This window comes from Notothenia coriiceps, unplaced genomic scaffold, assembly GCF_000735185.1.
Source record: "Notothenia coriiceps isolate Sejong01 unplaced genomic scaffold, NC01 NC01_scaffold00035262, whole genome shotgun sequence".
NCBI classification, from domain to species: Eukaryota; Metazoa; Chordata; class Actinopteri; order Perciformes; family Nototheniidae; genus Notothenia; species Notothenia coriiceps.
The window spans coordinates 354,066-366,124 of NW_011367963.1; the positions used below are offsets into that span (position 1 = coordinate 354,066).

General features: G+C 42.9%; 1 protein-coding gene across 29 annotated transcripts in view; it reads right to left on the reverse strand.

Moving 5' to 3' along the window:
- LOC104962705 (protein tyrosine phosphatase receptor type D) overlaps positions 1–12,059 on the reverse strand; it is a 201,740-nt gene that overhangs the window by 78,575 nt on the left and 111,106 nt on the right. For all 29 annotated transcript variants that reach the window (XM_010791191.1, XM_010791186.1, XM_010791184.1 and 26 more), the window contains one exon: positions 7,257–7,445. In XM_010791191.1, coding sequence (XP_010789493.1) covers positions 7,257–7,362 — 106 coding nt within the window. In that variant the 5' untranslated portion in view covers positions 7,363–7,445. The remainder of the gene's footprint in view (positions 1–7,256; positions 7,446–12,059) is intronic.

Here is a 12,059-nt window from a genome sequence, read left to right on the forward strand (position 1 = left end):
GTGTGTGTGTGTGTGTGTGTGTGTGTGTGTGTGTGTGTGTGAATGCATATTCTACAGTGTGGAGGGGGAAGCTTGGCTCAGTTTCAGCTGAGAAAGCCTATGGGTCTGTCTGTGGCCTGAGTGTTTTCGCCCCTCAATGGAAGCTTTCACTCTCATTTGCCATAACTAATAAACTCCACTCAGGCTGTGTGTCACAATACATCTCAGCGACTCCGACGGCATGACTCACTTGCTGTTGCAGAGAGAGGGACAAGTTTGTGAATATATACGCACAAGAGTGAGTTAATGAGTCAGCAAACAAACAAATGGGGGGGGCGGGGTGACAGAAAATAGTGACGGATGTAGTGTGTGCGAGTGTATAAGGTGAGAAAAGACTTTGAGCACTCACTCCATCACTCCCCTGAATGTAAATCAACTGTGACAAGAGGAGCTTAGGGCATAAAGATTCCCAAACGGCGTCAAGCGTTGCAGTGCTGTAGGTAAGGAGGTGGGGATGTAAGTTCTCTGTCTGGGACTGAGGGATCACCCCGAGGCGCTGCATGGAGATGAATGGTTTAGACCATTAACCCCACTGCAGAATCCCAACACACCCCACAGGCACACAAATGCGCTGTGCCCAGATGTGTCGCACTCTGAAGACCCCCTGGAGTGAGACCAAAGCTGCAGCCTGGGGCCAGGTGTTTACCAACACAGGCGCACATCTCTCTCTCACACACACAGACAGACAGACAGACAGACAGACAGACAGACAGACAGACAGACAGACAGACAGACAGACAGACAGACACGTGCACACAAACTGCATGAGTTCTGGAGAATTCAAAAAGGTGATTTAACTGAACTTTTATTTGCTACAAATGTGCACAAAAACCACTTCCCCTCCAAACATATATTCAACGAGGGAATATTTTTTGTCTTAAAGGTGGGGTAGGTAATTTTGGAGAAACCAGCTCGAGTGCGCTACAATTTGAAAATACACAGCCGAAAAGAATCTGCCTCTTCCTTCAGACTTCCTTACAGAGCCCCTCCTCCAACACACACAAACGTGCACATGACCAATGAGGGCACGAGATAAGTTTGTGCACAGATGGAAGGCTGACAGGCAGGTAGGCCATCCAGTTATTTTAGCCGGGCCGGCTAAAAGGATTGGTCATGCTTTTTACAGTACTACGGCTTACACAGATGACATTTTTTTTATGTATTTATTGTCAAAGCATTTAATATATTCATTGCTATCGGGATGTTAAGAGCATTCCATGGAATATAACAAAAAGTGTTTCTGAAATAAATTACATACCCCATCTTTAAATCAAGATATTCATTCAGCAGTATCCAGATTTACAGTTTTTAAAATACATTTTTAAAAAAAAAAGAAATGTCTGGAGAAATAGACCATACTTGCTCGGTTAAAATGGAGCTGACATCTTATTTACACCCTGTTTGATTTTTATGTATTCATGTTCTGCCAAAGGAGTAACTTTGAGTGCTTATTTTTGTATTAAATATTTGAAGCATTGATTCTTGCAGCCTCATGGTCCCTTTGGCAACCAATAGTTATACGTGTATCTGTTTGACTTAAGGATAAACAGACAGGGTATTTGATTAATATGTTGATAATGTCACGTGCCCAATATATATTTTAAAACCACAAAGGGGAACATTGTAGTAACTGGCCTGCTTGTGCAGAATGGATTAACAAGTCATTAACTGACCATTTATTTCAGGAGACCAGGTACTGATAATGCAAATATGGCAATGCTCGCCACTTGATACCATAATGAAAATGTTGATCTTGAACATTATGGACGTGATCCATAAACATGTGGGTTGTATATTTCCTACTTTCATCATCTTAGTACAATTTCCCGCTCTGAGATTACCACACGTGCGGATGATATGTACTCCATCTTCTCATTGTTCTGCACACTGCGGTAAAACATCATCTGTGCAGGCAACGCTGACGTATTTCAGACTTGACTGGTCCAGTTATCCCATTACTGCAGCTACAGCATCAATCTATTAATTGCACTGTCACTGGGGCAATGTCACGAAACACCTGCATTGTTATACAGTTCACTGGCATAGAGTATGAAGGGTGATCAGATTTAGTACGTATGCCAGCAAGACCAGAGTCATGCCAACTGTAAGCCCAGCAGATGCAAAACAGCTGGCATTGTGCTCAGCTCACCGGCTGATCCCGGCTTCAAAGGCAAGCTACAAGATACTCTTTGTGTGAGCGTGTGTATGTGAGAGACGTATAGAGAGCCAGTCTGGTGCACTGCGTTAACGTGGTCCTCTTTTGTTGTTTTGGCACCTTAATGGCTCAAAGGACAGATAGAGGGGCACCCGGCTGAGTGAAATCCATGCTATTTCACACTGTGATAAAAGGTGGTATTCAAATATATGGATTTAGAGAAAAGGAATCTGGGAGTTTGTTGAGTACAACTCAAACGGATTTACAATTTGGATTATGGAGCTTTTGTTCTGTCAATATTCCCACTCTGAGACGTGAATGGTACAGCATGTTTAAATTGCCCCACCATTTTAAAGTCAATGTGTCTTGGAGACATAAGTGCACTTAAAGGCAACGTTAGTGGCTGCAGGCTAGCCTTTAATTACCCCTCTATATTGTATGCAAGTATCTGCGTTTCTTAAGAGTAGGAGGGTCAGGACTGGGCTGAAATTGCTTGTCTTTGTGTGGTTCTGTGGTCTAAGTGCAAGGAAAAATGACTGCAATCCATAGATGAGGCGAAAGGCTCCAAATAATACACTTGTGCATAGCTGCCTTAGAAATCAGCATTCATGGAGTTAATAATGACCCTGATAAAACCTTTAGACATAATTACACAGTGTTGACAAGGAGCTGGTACAGGCTCCAAAGAAAATGGTAATGACTTCGTACTCATTTAGTTCAACCTGTGAGCGAGAAGCATCTTGCATGGCACTGATAACATTGTTTTTATCTCAGATTCCCAGTGTTGTCATAAGGTCTTCATCCAAACAACCACATGGTAATTACCTGCTGGCAATCTCAGCGAAGGTGTTTTCACGACTTGGATCTGAAGTGTGCAGCATGATGCGCTCTATCCTCTTGGAGATGTTGATGTTTTTTTTAAAGGCGTTCTGTGCTAAGGCGCGTTTTGAAATGAACGAGTGGAGCCAACAATGAGATTTCCACTTGAGCAGTGTCCGGCAGGATGATGAACGAGGGGGGTAGCCTCTGGGAATTAAAGTGATTTCAAGTTGGATAGAAAATCTCTACTAGTTTAGTTTTCCCTTTGGTTATATGTCATTTTATGTGGAAAAACAAACATGTAGGATTGCATGTGTCTTTATTTGTGTGTCTAATTTGGTGTACCAGGCAATGTGTGTGGAATATGTAGGCTGCAGCTCTTAAGAGTACATGTATACGTCAGTTTGTGCTTGAATTAGTGTGTGTGTGTGTGTGTGTGAGCGTGGTGTGTATGTGGGACATGAGTGTAAAAGGGAACGGAATAGTCTCCATTTAAATCAAATTAGCATGCAGGCAAATTAAGCAGAGGGATTTAATTTGAGCTGTTGTAAAAATGCTAATTTCAGTACAGCCCGGAAGCTCATATGCAAATACAACACTATATTACAATAATTCATATTAGGCCAGGCATGCATAAAACACACATATTACAGGCTGATGTCATCTGGGGAATAGAGTATCATTAGCTCTCGGACTTGCTACAAGGTGATCCTGTTTAGGGGTGTGTGTGTGTGCATATGCATGTAATTGGGACTTTGTATCTATGTGTGTATCTTGTTGTTTTTGTGTGTTAGCTTAGATATACTTATCCAATCCGACTAGCATCTCCCTGATAAACACGCTGCTCTACAAATCATCGTTATGATCATCTGCATTCCACCCACAAAATACTACATCTAAATGTAACCGGGGCAGATGCTGTTGGATTGTTACTGCAGCACTGCTAAACAAACGACTCCTCACAGAGCAGGAGATGCTCTACGATCATAAATGTGTAGCTTTATAGTGAACATATGGGGAACTGATTCCTCTCACAGAAAACAGAAAGATAATTGAATTCCTGTGTGAAATATGAGAACAGCTTATCTGATGTTCACGTTCAAATGTGAGTAATTTTGCATCCGTGTGAACCCATCTTGCTTTTCTCCCTCTGAAATGGGTCAAAAGAAGGTCTGCATCGATAGACAATTTTCTGTTTTACGTCCCATGTGGTTCACCTTTGATTGCTAGCTCAAAAGGTTTTGCACATGCGTCTGATGCCTGCATGCCTTCTGCTGTACACACCCATAAGTGAGAGAGATGTGGCCTGGGTGTTAACATCTTAATGTTTAGAGAGGCTGGAGGGGCCTGTCGATACTAATTTGACGTGTTAAAGAGAGGCACGCTGGGACTCACCATGCCATCCAACAGAAAGGAGAGGAATCCATTAAAACGCTATTAGGCCCATGTGTGACAGGGTCCGACATGGCATGGGGCCGAACGTGTGTGTGGGTGGAAGCCAGATTTCCCCTTTTAGCATTTTTAGATTATAAAAGTATTATTTGATAAGAAGAAAAAAAAATCCTTCGACAGTCAGCAGTTCTGAACTGTAGCATAGGTCTATGTGTGGCGCAACCACTATAGAGTTAATTTTAGGCCACTGTCATTGTTATTTTTTCCTCTTCTTCCCTGCCCAGGTGCAGCTGTCAATGCTCCCCCTCTCCTCCTCTGATGCTTCCTTTTTGCGTCACTTTTAGCAAATGACACAGAGGAATTGTGTGTTGCCTCCCTGCTCTTCCTCTCTCGCGCGCTATGTCCCCTTGGCTCACCAGGGACAATTATGCCCTTCTTTCAAGCTATTGCCAAACCCAATTTGCCACACAAATTAATTGGTCCGCATTTGAAGAGCGAGGGGGGGGACAGGGTGAAGGAGAAAACGAGAGGGAGCAGCAGAGAGAGAAGGCCAAAGACAAAACAATGACGAGAGAAAACAAACCATCAGAGCGACACAGAAACAACCCTCGAAGATCGTTTCTGAAACCATCATGATCTCAACAGGAAATATTTGCAGTATTTGCTAGTGTTCTGGGGCTGAATGGCATTCTTCTCAAAAGGGGGCTGCAGTGTCCACTGGGTAGGACTGGCTCAGAGGAACGGGCCATCTGTTGAGCAGGCCGACTCAGCCATGTTCTGCTCTCTCATGTCTCATATCCTCCAGCATGTTAGCAGCCGGAGGATAGCTCACACCCAAACGGATTAAAAGCACCAACAGAGGGCAGCTTTCCCTTTTGAGTACAGCCTGTGTTTGGTGCTGGGGGAGAAGTCTGAAGCAGAATAAACTCAGCAAAGCTTTTTGGTTCTCAGCACACACCAGAGCGTCTGGGCTGGGTTTGCATGTGCAGAGGCACAGTGGAGGAAATGAAGGAGCAGCTCAGTCGCTGGAAGGGGCTGTTGCACTGCTTCCAAACAGCAAGGGGGAGAAGGTGGGGAGCAGACAAAGGCGCAGGCGGAAACACATTAGAGAGAAAAAGCCCAAAAAAGAAATGAGGAGACAATTGGCAAGAGAGTGATTAGGAAGGAAAACAATAGAAGGGTGCTGGGCAGGGGAGGAACAGACATGTGCAGGAGGGGGGAGGACATATAAACCCAAAGGATGATGTGCTCTCTTACCTCGGTTACAGACAGGGTACACACCTCACCCCCGTGACCCCCCCTGACTCCCACACACACCCTCCGTCATTAACACAGCCACTCGTGAAAAGTTTGTTTTGGCTTTGAGATGATGACCCAGCACAGCTGTCTGAAGCAAGATCAAGGAAGACAGCACCTACATACAGTATGGGCTCGTGTCCAACATACATTTAACCTTTTCCACAAAGACACAGTTAGCTGTCTCAGTGGAGTGGTGAGCACGGAGGCGTCAATATGTGGAGGCTGCTGACGACACTTGTGCAGGTTTTTGTAACATGTGTGCTCGAGTGATATGTCTGGACACACGAGTTGAAGTTTTTGGCAATCGTGCTTTATCTCATTAAATGCCGTTGTCTAAATTCACACCGCTCTGTAGAGGATGGGACTTTCTGAAAAGATTGCTACTAAAGAGCCCCCTCAATGGTAACGTTTATCGACTGTTAACGCCATATTAGGAAGGTCTCGTAATTGAATTGTGTCAATAAATCCTGCGGCTGCACATAAAAAGGGGAATAAACGGAGAAAACATTTTTCCGCTTGCCTCGCACCCGCTGTGAGACATATGTGGCGGGAGCCAGGGAAGAAAAATAAAACACATTTGAGCAGATTGCAAGGAACATTTCTCAAGCAAAAAGTTGTGAATCCATCCCATCAATTTTACTTTTTCGTGGCTCTGTTGTATATGACCTTGGGTGAATGATCCCTTCAGTCAAAGATATTTGGCTGAACTGAGGGGATTTCAGTGGGTGCGAGGGGAGCAATATAACTTTTATTCATCCCTCTGTGACTCCAGAAGCTAATGATTCATGGATCTTAGTGTAAAAAAAAAGAACAGGGTGGGAGGGGGGTGCTGTGGTGCAGGAGCAGGGCTCAATGAGGTTTGAAAACTGTTGTCACACATCAATGGGCAGGTGTCTGATGTCAAGTAACTCAATTCCAATGACTTCTCATGATGAGATTCTCTGCTGGGGCCGGGGCATTGCTGGTTTCACATCATAGTTTTGCAGCAGAAAATGAATTGTTGTAAAATAGGGACTGGAACACATTGTGATAGTTTGGTGAGATAAAGAGATCGATCATTTTGCAATATGTGTGCGTTGTTTTCCTGTCCAAAAACGTACCTTTTATTCTCACTAAATGCACCGTGGAGACTTCACAAGTTTTCACATTGCATTTGTGTCTCATACTTGTATTTTGGACCATAATTAGCGATAAAGTTGAGACTCGTTAAAATCTCTTGAAGTCAGATTTAAGGTGAGCACAGAGGTTTAGTTTAGTATACATTGTTCTCCCTTTGTGTCATCTTTGACTGTACTTTCAATTTAATATTTAATATATCCAATACAGACAAGGTATTTCCCCAAATAGTTGTATTCTTAACACTGTCTCCATCATAGTGCAGATCGGCATGTTTGTTTCATGAATACGTTTCATGCATTCATTAGGTATTTATAGGAGTTGTTTGTGACTGACATGAAGTATTGATGTGTCTGATGAATGACAGATAAGCCCCTTACCCCCAGCACAGCAGTATACAACACTTGAATGCCGTGAAAGCCGAGGGTTCACTTACTTTGAGCGTCGGCGAGGTGCAGGAGCAGACCCAGGGCCAGCAGCAGCGGCAGCAGCAGCAGCGTGGGTCTGGCTCTGTGCATGGTGGGACAGCTTGGCACCAGCATGCTTTGGCAGCCTCAGTGGAGCTGGCTCACAGAGCCCTGTGAGTCAGTCTGGTCTGATTTCTCAGATGCAGGGTATTCACAGCCTAAGCAAGGCAAGGAGGGATGGGGAGAGGGAGGAAGGGAGGGAGAAGGAGAGAGAAACAGAGTGAATGAAACAAAGCTGTTTGGCTCCACAGGTTTTATCTATCCCTGCACATTTCTGACATACCCCCACACAGCCTCGGCTGGAGCTGACAGAGGAGAGGAAGAGGCTGATGTGCTCACAGGGTATGTTCTGACAGTTCTCTAAATGGAATAGTCACTTCACACAATGCGTGTGCACGTGTGCATGAGAGGCAGAGCGATAGAGGGAGAAACCACGCAGATGAAAGTGTGGACTAATACGATTTTGTCTTCACAGCTTTAGTCGCGAGCACCAATTAAATTCGCTGTATAATAAGAGTACATTTTAAGCCCTCCTCAGATCAGTGTTGATATCTTTCACATTAAAGCGCCTCTGTAGAAAGTCGGGAAACACAGGAAATGTTCATAAATTCTCCAAGCTTTTTCATAGTTTTGCAATTTGAAGACAATTTGACTTCTGAGAAACTACTGAGGCTTTTTCTTTAAAGTATAACACAAGATAAGAATGCTGTCTTTCAGTTACATTATGATACACACATGCAACAAACCAATTCATCTAATGCTTCTCACGCCACATGTATGTAATCCATAGCTGATGCTATAATAGCTCTAAATAAGGATACAAAGTGATGGATTAGCTTAGCTTTAGCACACACACACACATTTTCACTTTAGCACTGATCAAACAACTCATGAAATCTATAAAACAGAGTGGCCAAGTGTCCATTCATGCTTCTGCCCTTAATTTAAGGGCCACTATATTGGCTGTGAAAATCAATGTGATACAGTGAGCCAGTATTAGCTGCAGGCGCGCTCTATCCCTTGTCATCCATTTGCTTAAGCCACAACTTGATCCTCAGTGATGGATGCTCTGCGGTAGACTTCGGCTTGTGTCACGGCTCCCAGCTAATCCAAGTGTGTGAGCTTTGATGACATGCTGAACTGCTGGTTAGCATGCTAGCAGGTTTGCATTTGTTCGGCAGGGTGCTGTTGTTTTCAGACATTTCAGACTCTTCAAGCTGCGTGAGATCAAAGCTGTTTGATGTCTTGAAGTTTGGGGCACCCTGCTGCTTCAATAACTGTTTCATCAGGAGGCAGCAATATTACTTATTTTGCTAGATATAATAATTGATTGCACTGTTAATCTGCAGATTTGACCGCCTCCCAATGAAAAACAAGGAAAACAAGCCCCCCCCCCCCAAGCACGATCAGCAGGCCCAATGATGACAAAGTAGCTCATTTCCCTGTTACCAATCATCCTCTTTCTCGCCCCTAGCTCTCCCTCTTTCATTTCTGTGGGCTGTAAATGGCAGAAAAGACGGGAAGATAGCGCACCTGTCACACTCGATTTGTGTTGGGGGGAGATAGACACGACTACCTGTCTCCCAGCGCCCTAGGGCTAGCAGCAAGCGCAAGAGCGGGGGACGTGTGGCGAAGGGAATCAATTTGAAGCAATCTCATCCCCCGCTCACACCACCACCGACACACAAACACAATATACATATACAAATACACACTAGACAGAAATTTCACATGAGCAGTGTTTGTAGCGACTGTGAATTAGATTAGAATCAATTGGAGTGAAAAGCCTGAGCAGGGTGTCAGGGGACAGAGCTGCAGCGCGATCGTCCTCCACTCATTGTTTTACACATCTGACCAACCAAAGGTAGCTGAGAGCCTTTGAGTTAATTAATGTGCAAATTTACATAATGACATGACACTAGGCAGCACACAAGAAACTATACTCAGCAGCCCCCCCCACCCGACACACACACACACACGCTGATAGAGGCAAAGAGAACCATCTGTATGTTGTGTAACCACCGGTGTGACAACCGAGAGGCTGCCATTTGAGTAAATGCAAGGAGAAGCTAATGTAAGCACACCCTGCAAAAACCTTGATTTATACCAAAAATGAAAGCAATTATATCCGGTGTTGATTTGTGGTGTTAATTTTTACAAGAAAATTGCACTGTAGATCCTTCCTAACGCGTGGAGGGGAGAAGCGCCACCTGGCAGACCTGGCACAGAGGCAGCAGTATTGTTATCTCACAATGGATTTACTGTAGTCTAAATGCTGCAGCTTTTTTTGTTGTAAAAGCTTGTGCTCATGCGTGTGTAATTACATGTATGAGCATGGGTACACATTATCCTTTCCGCTCCCATGTGTCAACATAAATAGGCGTCACCACCTTTGCTCATGTTATCCCCAACATGGCCATTTTACTCTTCAACTCCACGTTCATACATTTGGTGGCTTTGATGCTTTCCATTGAACATTTATTACAATAGAAGGAAAAAAAACAAATCTTGTCTGTCTTCCTGAGCCCCTGGTGGTATTATTGTGTTCCTATTCAGTGGTGCTTCATTCAAAGGATTTTGCCGCTGATAGCAATCATGCATTATTAAACAAAGCCTGACAACATGCACAATGTTAATTAGAAAAGGGGGGAGTGTGTGGCAAGAAAAAGAAAGGGGCTGTTGAGATGTCTACTCTCTCTCCTTCTTCATGATCCTTATCAGAAATGTGAAAGAGAAGGAGGGTTGGATGTTTATACTCTCCATAATGGTTTGTCTCTGTTCTCATTTCAGTGCGTGTTTGGTATTCTGCTCCATTTAGACAAGCAATAATACTGAGGGCGAAAAAAAAGAAGAGAATCAGTCATATTTATCTTATATTCCAATAAACTTGTCATGGGAAAGGATGTAGGCAGAATGGTTATGAGCAAGCAACAGCAGGCTCACAACATCAGCTTCATGGTAGTTTGGTCTTTCCATGTTCTCGCACATGCTGTGATATTTTGGCAACTCGAGTACAAAGCCGTGGGGAACAAGTGCTGACACGAGATTGCTACTGATGGCAGCGTATTTAACTAATCCAACATGGGGCTGAGCAGAACAGACCTACCACATCATGCCCATCCTTCGTGCAAGTTCCCCTTTGGCTGGCTCCGGGGAATGTTTTAAACGGGGTGTTTTTAATTTCAGGCTCATTCACTAGCTGACTTGAACTTGAAGTAAAGAGTGGATTCACAATATGTTATGCTAACAGACCAAAGCAGCCACAAGAATGCCACCAAATCTATTAAGGCCAACTCTCTGTAATTAGCTCAACACATGCAAGGATGAAGCGCTGCAAAACAGCCGAGGATGTGATCCATACTGCACCGGGTCTCATGCCCAGCCAGGCACAGCAAATAGGAATTTGTTTCGTTTTATGAGGCAGGACTTTCTATTTCCCTCAGGACCAGCAGACTTAGAAAATGCAGTAATTACCCCCCCGCATGCACACTTTGAGACTACAATGATATGCAGGGCTGTAGCTCTACAAATATCTCTGTGATCTCTCTTCTTGAAGCACTTTAATGTTTAAGTTAAGCAGCAAGAGAGGAGGAGAAGAGTCAGTACTCCAACAGCGCTCTTTTTTTTACTGTTGACATGGCGCATAATAAACATATTTTCCAAAAATACACCCTGATAAATGCACAATAGTTTACGCTAGCAGAGGAAAGCACAGTAGGAATTTCACAGGATTGATGTCAACATTGATATTTTAGATTAATTAATATTATCTTAATAAAACACAATCAATAAACATCATAGTCAACATGCTGCTGCAATATTACATCAGAACCAATTTGTTTTGTAGAATTCAATCTTATTGCAAATCAAGACATTCTTTCGACTGTATTTATTTGTCTTTGTTGTTATTGCTTTCAACTTTGCTCCGTACTTTTTCTAATTATATGCAGACTTCATTAATTAACAATATTTCCAACAATTAAATAGTTATTAGACGGATAATAAACAAATAGCTCCCTGTGTCATTACACAAATCATCTTATCTGATTATCATTCCAAAGTTGTTGAATTATTCAGCATTTGTTTAGCAAATGCTGAACATAATTGATCATTTACATTCTACTGCTATATTTTAGATTAGGGAAAACATACATACAAAACAATGATGTATGAAAGTCAGGTTTAAAATAAGTTTAATATAAAAGTTAAAATAGGTACCCACATCGGTACCACTTTACACTAAGACTACCCTTATGAAGGATTCATAAAGGGTTTATAATGAGGTTATTAATTAGGTTGTAAACACTTTATTAATCATTCAGAAACCATTTATAAACCAGTTCTAACATAGTTTTCATACGTCTCACTATTTGGCAAGAGGACTAAGCCTTATATTGGCACTAGCTTACTTTGTCTTCTTCATCAGCCAGCATCCTTGGTATCTGTTCACTGAGTTGATTCTCCCCCCATCCATCGTGATGTTTCTTGGCATCTCTTTATAACCATTTATTTATGAGTTACTAACATTCATAACTGCCAAAAGGGAGCCTATAAAGTGTACAACAAATTAACATTTATTAATGAGTTACTAGTTACTACCATGTATAATGTTGTTAAGTTATATTAAGCCTTAAAGTTATGCATACATTAGGGCGTGGTACAGTTGACAGGTAATTCCAGTGACTGCTGTTGTTAGCTTCCTGTCTCTCTGCTAGCAGCTCTGTGATGCTACAGGGGCTCAGCCTGCTCAACTCATCCGGGGAACATAACTT